Here is a 17,339-nt window from a genome sequence, read left to right on the forward strand (position 1 = left end):
GCTCCGAGTAGATCCCGGGAACTTCGATTCGTCACGTAATTATTTCGTCCTCAGCTTCCGCCACGTGTCCGCTCCACCGCCATTCGCACCGCCGACCCCAACCTATAAATTCAAGCTTCCCGAACGACACCACTTCGCATTCGCTCCTTCTTCTTCCCACGATCCCTAGAGACCTCGCTCCCCTCATCCCCATCGCTCGCTCAGATCGTACGATGCTCAGAATCGCCAGAGAGAAGCTGATCGCGGCGGCAGCCCCGCTGCGTCCGCTGTCGGTCCTGCGGCGGGCGTACCACGAGAGGGTGGTCGACCACTACAACAACCCTCGCAACGTCGGGTCCTTTGAGAAGGACGATCTGGCGGTCGGCACGGGCCTGGTCGGAGCACCGGCGTGCGGTGACGTCATGAAGCTCCAGATCAAGGTCGACGATGCGTCCGGGAAGATCGTGGATGCTCGTTTCAAAACTTTCGGGTGCGGTTCGGCCATCGCTTCTTCCTCCGTTGGTGAGCCATCTTCTGCATATTAGCATAATCTCTTTTTTCTCTTCCACGTTTTCGATCTTGACACGCTTTTGGTTCAGTAAATACGAATAATTGAGCGTTTCACGTGGCGTTGCTTCGTAAAGTTTCTGAGCTCGAGATTCTTTAGCGCTCTTTTCTAAGAGTTTGCTTGGTGGCGTTGGAGAGAATTAACGCAAGAATATTCGAGCGTATGTGGTATGGCTATTTTCATGTTTCGTGGAATTGCTCCCGCGGGCAGCAAATGAAAGGGTTTCCTCTGGTTCTGGTTCTTTCAACGGCGTGCTCTCTAGAATTCTAAGAATGAAATTGAATCATTATTCACGGTCTGCTAGATTTAACCGTTTTACCGGAGGCATTGGCCGACGAGGTGGTGACCGGTGAAGTAAAGGCACATGTTCATCGCATGTAACATCTCTCTAGAACTCGGTTCGAGCTTTTTAGCTGAAATTCTGGACACGGATTGAACTGTGATGAGATGGTAAGATGGAAAAGAAGATGTCTGAACAAAAATAAGGATTGAAAACCATAATAGCCAGGAGGGGGGAATGACTGGGGGACATAGGAGGAGAGAGACATCATGTGGTCGGTCGTTTGTTAAGTTTCTGCTGCGTGAAAAGCATGCTATCTATTTCAAGCTCGGATGTGTTTTTAACCTTTTTGACAATGTCTGCATCCTATCAAACTATGTTGTATTTCTGCACTTGTTGATGGCGGAATTCTCTTTACCGTCTTCCCAGCTACTGAATGGGTGAAGGGCAGAGACATGGAGGACGTCTTATCCATTAAGAATACGTAAGCCTCTTTCTGTTCACGATCTTCCACTGCTAGCTAATTGTTGTGGTCAAGTCTCGATCTCGTGCACCGTCATAGTCATGGCCCCTCGGCTGATTTAGAGGCTGATTTGCGACTTCCTTCGCAGGGAAATTGCGAAGCATCTCGCCCTTCCGCCAGTGAAGTTGCACTGCAGCATGCTTGCTGAGGATGCCATCAAGGCGGCCGTAAAAGATTACGAAGCTAAACGTGCCGAATCAAATGGCCGTCCCGATGCCAGTCCCAAGGCGGTCGATGCTTGAGATATAGAGATGCTGATGTAAATATAAGGACAGAGCTCACTGTCGCTGGACGTACTGCCTGTTTGTTTTAGCAATGTTCTAAAACCTAGTATTTGTATGTACTTGTGTGAGTATCGTATGTATGTTTTATGTTATGCCTAGCGCCGTGATGAATGTATTGATGATCCTTAAGGAGATCATTTGATGTTCTTGCTTTGCATAAAGCAATGGCTTCTCAGTGGTGATGTCCAAAAAGTTTTTAGATGCTAAGGCTGTTTGTGTCGAGGGTGTCCTCTTCCTAGAACTTCGGGGAAATATTGGTCACTGGATCTATATATATGTATGAGGAGCTCTCTTAACAGACATCGAAGTAAGTTTTAAGGTAGTTGGTATGAAGGAGAACTGTTTTTCACGAAATTATTTTTTGGCCTTTCAGAATTTGGATGACAAAATACTAATCAATTTATGGAAAAAAAAAGTGTTTTCCATAGACTGAAAACAACAATCTTAGATTGGGGCACGCTTCTTTTACCGAAAATTCATAATAATGCAAAATATTTTTTGCAAAAATCGTTTTTAGGGAAATTGTTAGGGTGTGTTTATTTCGCGGAAAATGAATTATTTTTAAAAATATTTTTCGTGAAATAATTGCTTGAATCACTTTCAAATATAAATAAATGAAAAACATTTTCATCGTCCACGAAAATAGTTAGACATAAATTGTCGTGGATAATGAAAACATTTTACAATAATTAATATTTCAAGCGATGATAGAGATCTTTTTAAAGAAAATATTTTGCAAATTATTCATTTTTTGCAAAACAAAGGGAGTTTTAGTTTCCATTTGTTTGATGGTTTCTTTATTTTAGAATGAGGAATTGTTTTCTCCCAATTTAAGCTTTGTTGTTTTCAACCTTTGGAAAACTTTTTTCGTAGATTAATTTGTTTTTCGACGTTCCAAAATCAAGAATTTGAAAAATAATTTCCCGAAAACAGATTTTCTTCTCAAGTTTGTCTTTTTGAGAAGCAAAATGACTTTACTCATGTGAACTTTTGAACTATGGGAGCGAGAGACTCATGAATACTCCAATATTGAAGACTTATTTGGTAACCATCTTATTTTTCTATTTTTCTAGTTCTTTTATTCCCTAGAATAGAAAAAGAACAAAAAATCGTTTGATAACATTAGTTACTTTTTTATCTTAGGGAATAGAAAAGTGATTAGGAAATAGATTTGAAAAAGAAATAAGAAGTAAATAAAGTCTACTTCTTTGTTTGTAGGAATCATTTCTAAATTGAGGTCTTTTTCTTTTTATGGTCATATCCTACTCATTCATTTTAAACCTCATTTGGAAAATAAATATGGAAAAATTATTTTCGAAGAGAATTATTTCTAAAAGCAGAAATGTCATTAAATACACTATGCATTTCATAGCATGTCCAACCCTTTCAATTCTCGCACCTACCACAATAGTCTACATATCATATCAATCTTTAATCACTTGGAAAGCTTTGGAAATTTGGAAGGATTACTTTAATCTCGATTTATAAAAATTCATTATGTTACTATCAACGATGAAGTTTTCTTCAATCAAACATAATTGATTTAGAAAATTATGTTTACGTAATATATAATTCTTAGTTGTTATTTTATGTTCGCCAGCTGACATTCCTAATTATTATTATTAGAAGGGCTGGTGTTGTTGGTTGTCGCTGTGACGCGCCGCAAACGCGAGTGGAAATATTCTCAGACCGGGGAAAAGGAAGAACATATATAAGGTCCAAGAACCGATCTTGTGTTGTTCCCCAATCAAATTGCGAACACGGCAAACACTCTCGGAAATCATAGTGCTCGAATTTGCATGGATTGAATTCGGACACCGGCCATCCAGTTCAAAGGTCCGTCCTTTCTCTACTCCTCGCGCGATTCGAATCCCCGGGTTTCACCGTTCTGAGCTCCAACCAGTCAAACAACCTGCTTCTCTTGAAAGTGACAAAACCCATCTCCTGCGTTTCTTGATTTTATCCAATCTCATCTTTTTCCTGTTCACTCCCACAATTGATCCATGCCCTTGTAATTTTTCCATGTGGGTGCTTCGATGTATTTGTCTTTCTATGCAGTCGTTATCACTCTCTCTCTCTCTCTCTCTCTCTCTCTCTCTCTCGCCTCATTACAATTTGTACTGAGGAATTCTTTATTGCCTCACGCTACAGGTCAAAGGAAGCTATCCCACTTTGTCAAGGTGAAACGGTGCACTTTGAATTTTGTTTGAAAGTTTCTTATATCTCCTAATCCTAATTGGTCTCGTTCTCTGAATATATTAATCGTTTCTTCCTCAGAAAATCTTCCCGTTTTATGTAATCAAGATTTGGCCCTTTCACGTTTTCTTGCAGTAGATGACAAGTGTCCTATAGGACCGCTCTGCCTAGAAACGGGGGTTGGGTGGGTGAAAATTCGTCCTTCGGATTGATGGCTGGTCCAAGCGAAGACTACCGAAACTCTCTTGGAAATGACGATATAAAAGATCAAGAAGATGCCCACGAGAGCAGCGATCCTGTAGACGAAGGCAAAGATACCGAGGGCGATTCCATGGCTCATCCGGCTAGCAATTCCATCCACAGGTCTAGTTCAAGGCCACAGCTTGACCTCAGCAAAGCAGCAATTCAAGGGAACTTTGAAGAGAGAGATCCCACGATTCTTTTGCCTAATCAGTCTGATGATATCTCTCACTTGGCTCTTGACATTGGAGGTACGGAACAAGATTCCGTGGTTTTTTTTGTTCCCAAGTTTTTTCAAATTGGGTTGGTGTTTCATTAGCTCCCTCAACTTTTCGCCCTTCTCTCTTTTGATTTGTGGAGCCGTAATTGGATGGATTGCATTGCTTTAATTTTCTGTGGGAAGTGTAAGGTTTGACAACAAAAAGAATCAAAAATATATGCACTGCATGAAGTTTTTGTAGAGACTATGCAGCACTCTGCTCTTGAATGTTAAAGCTTTTCATAGTTGTGAACTTGTTTTTGTGATTATATTACTATGTTACCTCTTAATTTTCCATTTGATGGAGATATTTTCACCGTCTGGCTGTTGACTTCATATTTTTGAGGATATACTATGCACGCAGGTTTCCACTCTTTTTTTCCCTCCTCTCCAGCGAATTTAAACTTCTTCCTTTTTCTCTATCTTTTATGTTTTTGGAGTGGACATATCGGCTCCTTTCACTTTCCCTGGTTATTTGAAGAACACTTTAATTTATCTTTACTAATATGTCGTGAGATCTTGTTTGCGGCTGGTGGATCAGAAGTGCTTGATAGTGCTTTATTTGGAGGGTTATACCCGATACATTATATGGAATGCATAATTAGAAATGGATGATATAAACTCTTCTAACACTTGAGAAGAGAAGAAAGTTGAGTTTTTGAGGAAAAGTAAATAATAGAATATATTCTAGCACTTGGAAGGCGAACAAGGTCCTTGCCGCCAGAACCTTTTCGTCATCAGTTGCTCGTACTAAATGTTGGCTTCTAAAGCAGCCCTATTCATCATCAAATTTTTGATAATGTGTTGGTGTTCTGGCAGGTTCTCTCATCAAGTTGGTGTACTTTTCAAGACACGAGGACCAATCCACTATTGATAAGAGGAAGAAAACTGTGAAGCTGAGACTAGGGATATCCAATGGCAACAGGAGAAGCTACCCAATTCTAGGTGGAAGGCTGCATTTTGTTAAATTTGAGACACACAAGATAAACGAATGCCTAGAATTTATAGACTCCAAGCAGCTTCATTGCAGTGGTATATTTCTTTTACACTGTCGTGCTCTTGCACCATGTGCTCTTGCATGCTCGAGTGCTTTCCAGTACGCTGGCACATTTTTTTGGGTGAACATATTTATCAGCAATTGCTAAGACGTTGTATTAGATTTTCAGTCTGTCATCTCTCCAACTTATCTTTGCTCCTATCTAGTTATTGGTCTCATTCTGTGATTTAATCCTATATCTTCAATAGAATGAATCTATTCTCCTTTCATTACACTAATGTTCTGGTTTGTTATGTTGTCACAGGTGTAGATTCTCGTCATTGGGGTTCTGAATCTCCCAATTCACAACCCATTAACAATGCTAACAATGCTGTAATAAAGGTGAACACTTGTTCATATGACTATTGTGGCGTATTATGTGATCCTTGCCAAATGAATGGAGAAAAACCAAAGTTTGTTTGATGTTCTTGAAGATGCGGACTTTTTGAACTTGTTGAATTTTTTTTAATCTGATTGAATGAACGCAATGTTTATAGTATACATGAAACGAAAAGGACCTACTTTTTCTTCGTGTTGGTTGCAGCCCTCTCTGTGTTTTGAGAAGAAGCTTACAGTGTCACATTGTGGACATTAGGGATAGTAATATCAACTTCCTGTTCCTTTATAAGCGAAAAGAAAATAACATAAACTCAGACACCAGTTAGTGCATGTTATGTTTCTCATCATCTTCTATGTTGTGCCAATTAATTTTTCCTTAAAAGGCCCAACTAATTTTTTCTCACGGTATTCATCCTAACATTGTTAGTGGGGAAACCATAAGTTCCTTTGTACCTCTGTCAAGACCTATCTTTGTTACAAGTATGTTTGTATATGTATGCATGCCCACTTTTTGCTGAATTTCATTTTGTTGGCATGCTGATGTTTTTGAAAATCAACAAACGTTGACGTAGTCAGACTTTTGGCCAGGGAATATTTTCCATCTTTCAGTTCTTATCTGGGAAAGATTGCGTGTGTGTGTTTGTGTTTGCTTTTTGTTGATTTTCATTTGACTGGCATTTGGATGTTTTTGAAAATGGACAATCTCTGATGTAATCAGACTCTTGGTGAGGGACTATTTTCCTTCTTTCTGTTCTATTCTAGATAAATCTGAGCCATTAATGCATTGTTCTTGCGAGAAGGCCACGGGTGGTGGAGCATTCAAATTTGCAGATCTCTTTAGAGAAAGGCTTGGCGTTAGTATTGAAAAAGAAGATGAAATGGATTGTCTTGTAGCTGGTGCAAATTTTTTGCTCAAGGTGAATCTTTTGCACTTCCTCCCTTTCAGCTAGATTTCATTCTTGTCCATTATTTTGCTTTTCCTGAGACAGGGAACTGAAGTTTCAAGTTTATCTTCAGCATCATAGATTTTATCAGGTGGAAATGTTTGAGCACGTGAATCAACCGATGAGCCTGAACATGTTATGAAGTGCCACTTTTTATTTTCCGCTCAATTTTCTTGCCTCCAATCTTCAGCATTTTGAATATCAACTACAGAAAAATTTTCTAGGTGGAGTTCTGCTATTGTTTACTCATTCACCCAGCATTAGTAATTGTAGAATTATGTATTTCTCAACTCCAGCTCTGCATGACCCAAAAAAAAAAGAGAGAGAGAGAGAGAAAACTCTGGCTCTGCCAGCATGGATGGACATTAGTTTCATTTGCTTTAGTATTTTCATATGTCTTGGTTTTGATGTCATCCTTAAGTCTCTTGGAGCCTCCTAACATTGCTACTTATTGTAATTAGGCAATTCGTCATGAAGCTTTTACTCACATTGAGGGTCAGAAAGAATTTGTGCAAATCGACCACAATGAATTATTCCCTTATCTTCTTGTTAATATTGGATCTGGTGTCAGCATGATTAAGGTAAATTTATCATCTTTTTCGTGGCTGTGCGTAAACTTATATTTTCCTAGTTAGTGTTTTCAGTTTTTGCCTGCTACAGGTTGATGGCGATGGGAAATTTCAGCGAGTCAGTGGTACTAATGTTGGTGGAGGTACATACTGGGGCTTGGGAAGGCTGTTAACAAAGTGCAAAAGGTCAATCTTGATAGTCCTTGTTTCCTTCTATCTATCTGCAAGTTTTCCTAATCTGGTGCCTTGGATTGTTTTTTGTGCTTCAGTTTTGATGAGTTGCTGGAGCTAAGTCAACGAGGAGACAACAGGACAATTGACATGCTTGTTGGAGACATATATGGCGGTATGGATTACTCTAAGGTATGACTTGCTTTTGGTTCCTTCCATTGAAGCTTTTTGCTAACATATGTTCTACAAAAGGTGATATACCATGTATGTCTGTTGAAATTGTTTCCTTTTTCATGTCACTAAGTATTGTGTTATCACATGTTCATCCATGCGATCAAGCTTCTCATGTTGTTAATAATCCCAGATTGGTCTATCTGCATCCACGATTGCTTCAAGTTTCGGTAAGGCTATTTCCGAAAACAAGGAGCTCGAGGACTACAGACCTGAAGACATATCCTTGTCTCTGTTGCGAATGATATCTTACAATATTGGGCAGGTAAGTTGCAAACAGAGAGGTTCCTGTTTTGCTCGTCTCTTCAATTTAATGGCACTACAATTGTGACCACCAGCATGAGTTTGATTGTACTCCATCCATTTGGCCTTTCCTTGTATACCTTACTTAAATCTTTCATTTAGACCATCGAATGACCAGAGGTCATGCAAACAAGTATGAGTGCCGTCTACTTTTTATTCCATTTATTCTGGTGGATAATGCTCCAAGATGATATGATTTGGCAATTGAACAAATTAGCCTTGTCAGGATTCAAAGAAAGTTACGAGTGACAAGGGCATTTAGGGTGATTGAATCACTTCAAATATTTATTAGAAATATTAACCACTCATATACTATCTTAGAAAGGTAGCGATTATTTCATTTTCTCGAAATGGTATAATACACGGTGTTCTTATAAATAAATGGAGTGCCCTGAAATTTTTCTTGGAGTCTCCATAGATATGAGAATGGATATATTGAAAGACTTCTTAGGGCTTCATTTAGTTGCTCTGATCTTATAGTATTTTTTTTTTTTTAATAGGTATGCGGTTTTACATTGTATTGGAATCTAATTTGTGATGGCAATATTCTCACTGTGCCTATTGTTTCATTGCTTCTGATTTGATCATTTACCGTGCAGATATCTTACTTGAATGCACTAAGGTTTGGGTTAAAGCGAATCTTTTTTGGCGGTTTTTTTATTAGGGGCCATGCTTATACAATGGACACAATATCTTTTGCCGTTCATTTCTGGTAAATTTTTGGTTTAATGAGCTTATTCATGATCTATTGAAAATAGCTATTGCGGAAAGTTGAGTGCATTCTTTTACCTTTCTTGATTATCAGTTATTCAGAGCTAAATAATGTTGCATTATGTAGGTCAAGAGGGGAGATGCAAGCAATGTTTCTGCGGCATGAAGGATTTCTGGGAGCATTAGGTGCATTTATGAGCTATGAAAAGCATGGTCTTGATGACTTAATGGTCCATCAGTTGGTGGAAAGGTTTCCAATGGGGGCGCCATATACAGGAGGAAATATTCATGGCCCTCCGCTGGCAGACCTTAACGAGAAGGCAAGTTTAGCTAGAATAGCTAGAAGCTCTCCTGAACATATTGACAGCTGTGAAACTATGAGGTTAAACTTTTCATGGTTTGTCGTTTGTGTGATTTTGCTCACTTTAACTTTTTGGAGGATTTGGTTTTCTTTGGAGCTCTTCGTTTTAAAGAAGATTGAATCATCTTTACCCCTTTAATAAGCCATTTCATTTCCTCATCCATACATTTGTAGAAGCGATCAGAGTCTGTGCTTTGGTTCAGTGAGAGCCATTTTACAATCTTTTGAACTTGTCCAAAATTTAGTTTCTGTCTGAACTTTCAATTCTTCCTCTGTTTGGTTGAATTCTCTCAAATGGCTTTCTTTTGACTTGAATTAGAAGTTTGACAAAGAAGTCTTCAAGGGCCTTTATTGCTTAGGCAGTCTTTTGCACGAGATCTTGTCTAAAATTTTTACATAATCCGTGAACAGATATATTGTTCATTCTACCGGAAAGTTGATATCATTATCACTTGTTATTGACAAGTGAAAAAACTTTCTCCTTTACAACAACCGTTTTTCATCGTTGTTACTGCTTGTCAATCTTTTCCATTTTACGTAAGTGACATTGTGTTGTATGAAAAATTTGAAGGCCTGCTAAAGATTTTTTCTTATTAGATAATGGTTAAACTTCACTGCTATGATGGACCATAGTTTTAAACTTATCTTGGACCTGTTCAGCAAGGTTTAGATACCGGGCCCATTGACTTTATGGTTGGCTTTCAAGCAGATGGTATTTGAGGATAAAGAAATTTGGGGAATAGATTGCACGAGCAACTTGACTAGGAGATGGAACAATTGATATTCAGAATAGGGTCCTGCTTTTACATTTAAATGTTCTGGAAAAGCTAAAAGTACATGGTGGCTAATCAATTTCAGGTTGCCACTAGTTTTGAGTATAAAGCATGTTAAAGTGGCTTTTGGTGAAGATTCTTTTTTTCCTTTTATATCCTTGGTGTTCTAATCAGTGTCCAGGCATCTTTAAAGCACATTTCCCAACAACCATGTGCCCACTGGAAGAGAAAAGTTAGTCACTAGTATGTAGATGGCCAAGAGAATCTTTAAAGTAGAAATATGCAGTTAACCAATGGTAAAGAAGAGAATAAGGATCAGCCTTTCGTGTCATGTCTTTCATCTTACTGTAATAAGTTGACTGCTTATTATGTATAAAGCTCGTGTGAACGAATTTGTTTTTAAATGAACTCAAGTGTGGAACTACAACCATTCAGGAGATGTTGTCCGGGCCAGAGTGGGTTGCTTAAACTATTTGTAGGAAAAAGTAAGTTTAAGTGACAAAATATTCTTTACTTTTGAGCACATGTGGATGTCAACGTCGATTTTCATGCAGTAGTTTTGTTGAATTTCCTAAAGGTCTTTCTCTTGTATTAGATCTCTGATGGTATACTGGTCTACTTCTTTGTATGTGTAATCATTTTTGTATGAGATATTGAGTTCAAGAAAGGAACATGCTAAATGTACACCAACTGCAAGTACTTGCAAGACAGACAAAACAACGTCGACTGCAAGCATTTACAAGATAATGCATTTCCTGAATATGTCTCACTATGCCATATTCCTGATTATTTTCTCTTGATTCCAAGCCATTCCCTTCTAGATTTTCTCCTATTTTATCTTGCTTAGGATATATATATTGGTGGAGATATTGAGCAATTCCATTGGGTGTTTTTAATCATCCATATCCTCCATCTTTGATAGTTATCAATACTTTCCAGAATTTCACAAAATGCCTCATGCTTTTGAAGTAAATTGCAGATTTCATGGATGGAAAAGTTTGTGCAGAAGGGAAATGAGATTACTGCACCTGTTCCGATGGCTAAACCTGGAACCACTGGACTTGGAGGCTTTGAAGTGCCTTCATCAAAGGGAGGTACCCTGCGCTCTGATGCAAGTGCTTTAAATGTCGGTGTTCTTCATCTTGTGCCAACTCTGGAGGTGTTTCCCTTATTGGCTGATGCAAAAACGTATGCAAGATCTCACACTTTTTTCATTTTGATTAGTTATTTTATCTTGCAATCAGCCTCATCTATATTGCTCATGCTTATTCTGTTAAAGAAAGACCCAAAAAAGCAGGAGTTTTTACACTCTTGGCTCATACAAATATTTTGTGGCATCTTCAAGATAACAGTTTCGAATTGACCAAAAGACATTGAGCCTTTATCGCATGCATTTGTATATGGATGGCTTTCAAACATCTGTGCATTTTCCTTAAGAAATTAAAATGGAAGGATAGATGCTTGGTTTTACTTTATACAATTGTATGCTAGTGATATTTTTATTGATACTCCTTTTTTGATAAATTGAATGATGTCTCTACTGGTGCCTGATATGCTAAATTCCGTACTGACTGCTTATATAATATTCTTCCATTATGTTATGCATCATGAATTTATTACTTTTCCCAGGTACCAGTGATTGCATATTTCCACGTGCCCTTGTAACACTATGTTTACTTGCAATTTTTACAGATATGAACCTAACACTATTGACCTATCAGAGACTGGTGAGCTAGAGTAAGTTGCAAACACTGCTCTGTGTCAATTTCATTTATATGAAAATGAGTTTCTCTTTAGCTGATTTGTGTAAATCTCACTGAAGATACTGGTTCACTGTGCTGCTGGAGCATTTGCCAGACCTTGTTGATAAGGTATCTACATGTTTTGATTGTCACCAACGAAAATCTCCCTCTCTCTCTCTCTCTCTCTCTCTCTCTCTCTCTCTCTCTCTCTCTCTCGTGCATGTGAACAGTGCATACACTTGCACCCCTGTGAGCAAATACTGATGGTCAGACCTGGGCCATTTCTGAAGTAAATCATAAAATGTACGATTTTCTCATACCGAGGAATATTGGGAAACCAAAAATTGGGCTGGAATTGAGGTGCTATGCTGAATCACCTATCACATGTATAGGTGAGGGTTGCCTACATCTGACCCTCCTCGGCCCCTGCAATGCAGTAACTGCAGCAGAACCACCAACTAAATAATTTTGAGATTTTCAACAATGTCCTGCTTGTAGTTATCTTTTAATTTTAACAAAGCTCAAGGTTGAAGCATATAATAAGCAGATCTACAATGGTTATAGAGTTGCACTTTACATGAATTGCAGGCAGTTGCAAGCGAAGGAGGAACTGATGATGCCAAGAGGAGGGGCGATGCATTTGCCCGTGCTTTTTCAGCTCATATGGCTCGGTAATTTTATATTTATGCCATGTGCTTGTCATTTTGTGTGATTGGTGCAAGACTAGGAGAAGAACTGGTTCATTGATACTGTGAGTTTCGACCATGGTTGGATGAGTATACAAAAAGTGTCTCAAGATTTTGTGTGTAGTTCTCCTTTGAGTGTTGAAAAGGCTTGAGTTTATCTTTCTAATGAATTGAAGGGACCCCATTAGTTAACTTCATCTTCATAGCATCCGTATTTCTGGAGGTGGATTAAATTAATAATTTGTTTAATTTACGTGTCTTTGAATGATTGAAAACTGGGAAGGTTCACTCCGCCGTTGCTTCATGAATTTGATATGACAATGCAAATGAAGACACAGCTTGGTGATGCGATAAAGAGTCCACTTGATCCTCTTATCTGTCCTTCTCGTGTGAATGGCTTTTTAGTTCACTCGGAGATCTTTTGTGTTTTGCAATTTATTATGACAACTCAAGATGCATAAATCTGGTTATTTTAAGATCTTGTTGCAATCTTAGTTATCTAAAAAACCTCCCAAGATGTCAAAAATATGTGGGACAATCAATACACTAAACTAGTGAGAATGTTCTGGTTTTTCATCAAGGTTGCACTTGTTTTTAATTAAGTTATACAGGATTGGTACATAATAGAGTGCAATGACATAAAAGAATTTTATATGGCTGACCCAATTAGTGAAATAAGGCTCAGCTGCCTTATATTTCTTTCTGTCTTTTCAGTGTCAGTTAGCCACTGTTGAGTTGAGTGTCTTCACATGCAAGTCAGTAGCTTCCAACTAAGTTTTTGGTGCTCGGACTGTGACTATTGGAGAGAGGGCTATTTAAATGAAGGATTTACTTCTAATTCCTCTAAGCCGTTTCTCCAATATATGAAATTACGGTGTTCCTATAGCTATGGTTGCTTTACACAGCTTTAACTTTCCATCTCATTCATATATGTCAATGCTCGTTTTCTTGGTTGTTGAAGTAATGAACTTGAGTGAATTAACTCTCTTCTTCAATGTTGTTGTTGCCATTTTTTTTCCTGAAGTTTAAATGACTGTTTTCAAATGACTGTTTTTGACTCTTGATCGTTTGTCATAAGTGAAGCAGTAAAATTCAAATTATAATTTGCGGAGCAGGTTGATGGAAGAGCCTGCTGCCTATGGAAAGATGGGATTGGCCAATCTTTTGGAATTAAGGGAAGAATGTTTAAGAGAGTTTCAATTTGTTGATGCCTACAGAAGCATAAAGCAAAGGTAAAAATTTTATTGACAGCTGAAAAGTTTATTCGTGTGAAAGGGGATCTAAGTCATTTTGATTCTGGAAAAGTATTATATTGACAATTTCCTGAAAGCTGGTTACTATTATCATTTTACCACTTATCTGATAATATATTGACAATTTCCTGGAAGGGGATCTAAGTCATTTCACATATTCATTGTTATTGTTGGGGATCGTGAAAGCATATTAAGGCTTACGTGGAATTCCATTTTCCTTTACATTTCCTTTGGAAAATGACTTTTTGTCTTCCGGTTCTCCCAAAAACAAGGAAATCCACAGTCGCGGGTGCATCTGTTCATCATTTCGCTATTTTAGTTTCAGATGAAAACAGAAACTGGACTTCTGGTACCAAATGGACCCTAATAACCTTGATTGTTTCTGCTTGCTAAATATAATTGTTACCTAAGCCCCAAGTTGAGTCCTCCAACATAACATGAGAGGATTATGATTTATGCAGGAGTATTCTTTGGAGATGATGAATGTTTTTGTCAGTAGTTTCCTCACTTGACAACTTTTGCTGTAATATTGGAAATGCCAATAAAAGTCTAACCAGGGCTGAAGAGACGAAACAGATTCAATCCCACTATCAGGCAGGTTAAAAAATTATGCAATAAAAAAGATTCACCAGGATTGTGTGAGCGTGAAAGCAACGCCACTTTTTGTTTTTTTTATTTTCCTTGGCTTGAAAATACAGGGAAAATGAGGCATCTCTTGCTGTTTTGCCGGACTTGTTGATGGAGCTTGATAGTATGAGTGAGGTGAGTGTAATATGAGTACTGTTCTATTGTTCCCTTCTTACTGGAAAGTATTTTGAAGTCTTCAGAGTTCTGAAAAATCTGCAGCTTGAATTTTTGGCTCATCTAGGTGTAATCTTGATTTCAACCAAAGAAAAATTGTGTTGATTATTGCGGAATAGATACTACCAATGAAATGCGCTGTAACAATTTAGTCATTTAATCAACTGTAAGTGTATGCTTTGATTTCAGGAAACACGGCTGCTTACTCTAATTGAAGGTGTCCTAGCAGCAAATATATTTGACTGGGGATCTCGAGCCTGTGTGGATCTCTATCATAAGGGAACGATTATTGAAATTTATAGAATGAGTCGGAACAAGATGCAAAGACCATGGCGGGTAAGTGGATTGAACTTAAACTCTGACACAGATTCTGGAAAAGGGATAATCAACCTACTTTCATGTTGTAGGTGGATGATTTTGATGAATTTAAGAAGAGAATGTTGGGATCAGGACCCCAGAAGCCTCGCCCCCACAGAAGAGCTCTACTCTTTGTGGACAATTCAGGTGCTGATATCGTACTCGGTATGCTTCCGCTGGCAAGGGAGCTCCTGCGACGTGGAACAGAAGTAAGGTTTCCTTTACATTCGCAGACTAAAGAAATGGTCTGTAACTGTTAAACGATAAGTGGTGCAAGTCTTTCTTGCACAGTCCGTGAACTGTGAACTAGTTATGCACAAGTTAGTCTTGTAAATTCGACTGCTTGATTTTCACATCTGGATATGTAAGGCATCATGCATTATTTTACATTTTTAAAACCTACTAAAGAAATTTGTGAAGACATCTAACTTTACCTATGAAGGCTAAGAAACTTCATGCATCTGCCCTTCTAAATGAGATTCAGACCAACTGATGTAAATGGAAACCTCCCGAAAGAAGATGGGCATCATCTCATTGACTTGTGTAGGAAAGCATAAGTATTGATTGAAATAACTGGCATTTATCGAGGCTTGCATATTCTCTCAAAGCCTCAGCTACTATTTCTTAACCCATCACTATGCTTTAATGGACATGTAATGATACTCATTTGCAGGTGGTTTTGGTTGCAAATTCACTCCCTGCTTTGAATGATATAACTGCTATGGAGCTTCCTGAGATCGTTGCTGAGGCTGCCAAGGTCAGCAACTTGAAATTCTCATCCTTTGGAGTGGATTGCCAGTGAAATAATCATCACTTTGTTTAATCATGCACCTTTGCTTTTGCTGCAGTTTGGTTTCTTCTAGAAAAAAGAAACCGCTTGCACAATAAATAGTAGTGTTATTTCCAACTGCACCCTGATCTGAATATTAAAGCATGCATAATTGACAAGAGAGACTAATGACTGCTGTGGTCGATTACAGCACTGTGATATTCTACGAAGAGCAGCTGAAGCCGGAGGCCTCCTCGTAGATGCAATGACCAACTCAATAGATGGCTCCAAAGAAAATTCTTCTTCAGTTCCTCTGATGGTTGTCGAGAATGGATGTGGGAGTCCATGCATTGACTTGAGGCAGGTCAGCTCTGAGCTAGCTGCTCTTGCAAAGGATGCTGATTTGGTAGGTCACGTGTTCACACTGAAATTTCTTCTTGGACCCCATTTCTATTTTGTAGAAAGAGTCTTATGCTACAACATGCTGCTCCGTTAGTCGTGTTAGTCCACGTGCTGTCTAAAGTTGATGTGATGGAGCTCTTGCAATGCAGGTTATCCTGGAAGGCATGGGTCGAGCTCTTCACACCAACTTGTATGCTCGGTTTAAATGCGATGCTCTTAAGGTAAAGCTTCTCGTTGCAATTTCTCCGGCAAAGGTCAAAAAGTGTCATTTCACGTTTTACGTGGGAATGTCCTATGGGTCTGAGAAAATCCATTCAGAAAATTCCCTCATTTTCACCTCAAAGTCGAGCAAATGAAAAGCTTTGGCGAGGTTGTCTTGTCTCCACAGATAGCTTCAACGTCTTATTCAGCACCCTGTCTCAAACACGGACTGCTTCTGTCTTGCAGCTTGCGATGGTGAAGAATCAAAGATTGGCGGAAAAGCTGGTCAAAGGCAAGATATACGACTGCGTCTGCAAATATGAACCGGCCGGTTGAACTTTGGACGCTTCCCTGTTTGCCCTCTGGATAGATCCTTCAACCTTCGGAGCGATTATAGGATGAACAGTGGTGGTTGGACTCATCTTGGAAGATGACTAGACGTGTCCTCTTCTAGCGTTTCTTTTAAACACTGCCATAACAGTTTCATCGTGCAGGCCACTGTTGTATCATAAGATTACACATTTGGAAATGATTTCTCCAGTGGGATGGAAAATCCCCAATGCTCTTATCATACTATGCAAATAAGTTTCGGTCCTGATTTTCTGGAGTCCCTCCTGCTCGGCATAGACGATGGAGGAACTCCCGCGTAGCTTAGTGTGGCGTCATGGAAAAGATGAATGGTATCGAATGTCCGAGGTATCTAAAGTGGAGGTGAAATAAAAGGCACATGCGGTCACAGGACAAGTGCTTTGAATTCGCTAATCGTGATCCTTTATAGCTGGCTCGCGTACCTGATCTCAAGGATGCGCAATTCCCTTCTAAAATGTCAAGACATTCTAAATTTGGAATCGGGAAAAGACCCAAAAAAGGAAACTGGTCCTCTCGTTTGTTTCTTTGTGTTTCAGCTCGAAGCGTATCCAGCTTCAAATACATATTATCCGTTGGAACTTAATAACAAATGAGGGCATTTGGTCTAGTGGTATGATTCTCGCTTTGGGTGCGAGAGGTCCCGAGTTCGATTCTCGGAATGCCCCTCAACGCTCTCTTTTTACTCTTTTCAGACCCTTCCCCGTCATTTCTGCAATTTTCCATCTTACATTTCATGTCAGGAGAATAATGTGTAAATTGAAAGCTCTTGCCCATGTACTTTCTTCTTGATGTTGAGCTTGTTCTTTCAATTGCCATAACGAAATGTGCAAGGACTTTTAAACCGGTTTATGACCCTCATGGTCCCCTTCATCATGATTAGAATGGTGGGTTTCGCCTTGTTCATACGGGACTTCCCTTAGAGATTTGATTTTAGGCTATGGCCCAATTAGTTCTTTCTTGTTTTGAAAGACACTAGCTTAATCCAAAGACTT

At 38.9% G+C, this 17,339-nt stretch overlaps 2 protein-coding genes and 1 non-coding gene across 5 annotated transcripts; all 3 read left to right on the forward strand.

The window, feature by feature from the left end:
- The first annotated feature begins 42 nt into the window (after positions 1 to 42).
- Positions 43 to 1,934, forward strand: LOC104426262 (iron-sulfur cluster assembly scaffold protein IscU). Its single transcript, XM_010039256.3, has 3 exons — positions 43 to 501; positions 1,257 to 1,311; positions 1,439 to 1,934. Exons 1-3 carry the CDS (start codon positions 213 to 215, stop codon positions 1,590 to 1,592), a joined length of 498 nt encoding a protein of 165 aa, XP_010037558.2. The 5' UTR covers positions 43 to 212; the 3' UTR covers positions 1,593 to 1,934.
- A 1,415-nt stretch (positions 1,935 to 3,349) lies between these two features.
- Positions 3,350 to 16,576, forward strand: LOC104426265 (pantothenate kinase 2). 3 transcript variants are annotated; one of them, XM_018865442.2, is made up of 24 exons: positions 3,350 to 3,470; positions 3,786 to 3,814; positions 3,969 to 4,321; positions 5,149 to 5,361; positions 5,631 to 5,707; positions 6,505 to 6,621; positions 7,110 to 7,229; positions 7,309 to 7,403; positions 7,487 to 7,580; positions 7,753 to 7,884; positions 8,522 to 8,634; positions 8,761 to 8,953; positions 10,747 to 10,955; positions 11,460 to 11,504; positions 11,590 to 11,638; positions 12,098 to 12,180; positions 13,311 to 13,427; positions 14,147 to 14,210; positions 14,439 to 14,585; positions 14,657 to 14,815; positions 15,280 to 15,363; positions 15,587 to 15,781; positions 15,927 to 15,998; positions 16,225 to 16,576. In XM_018865442.2, the coding sequence occupies exons 3-24, from the start codon at positions 4,042 to 4,044 to the stop codon at positions 16,312 to 16,314; spliced, it is 2,748 nt and encodes a 915-aa protein (XP_018720987.2). In that variant the 5' UTR covers positions 3,350 to 3,470; positions 3,786 to 3,814; positions 3,969 to 4,041; the 3' UTR covers positions 16,315 to 16,576. The 3 variants fall into 3 exon arrangements, with proteins under 3 accessions (XP_018720987.2, XP_018720986.2, XP_010037560.2); XM_018865441.2 differs by having other exon boundaries at positions 3,365 to 3,470; positions 3,966 to 4,321; XM_010039258.3 differs by lacking the exon at positions 3,786 to 3,814 and having other exon boundaries at positions 3,384 to 3,470; positions 3,966 to 4,321.
- Positions 16,577 to 16,940: 364 nt separating this feature from the next.
- TRNAP-UGG lies at positions 16,941 to 17,012 on the forward strand. The gene has a single exon. It is a non-coding gene; the product is annotated as a tRNA-Pro (tRNA).
- The last annotated feature ends 327 nt before the right edge of the window (positions 17,013 to 17,339 follow it).

The sequence above is a fragment of the Eucalyptus grandis genome, chromosome 11 (assembly GCF_016545825.1).
Source record: "Eucalyptus grandis isolate ANBG69807.140 chromosome 11, ASM1654582v1, whole genome shotgun sequence".
NCBI lineage: Eukaryota > Viridiplantae > Streptophyta > Magnoliopsida > Myrtales > Myrtaceae > Eucalyptus > Eucalyptus grandis.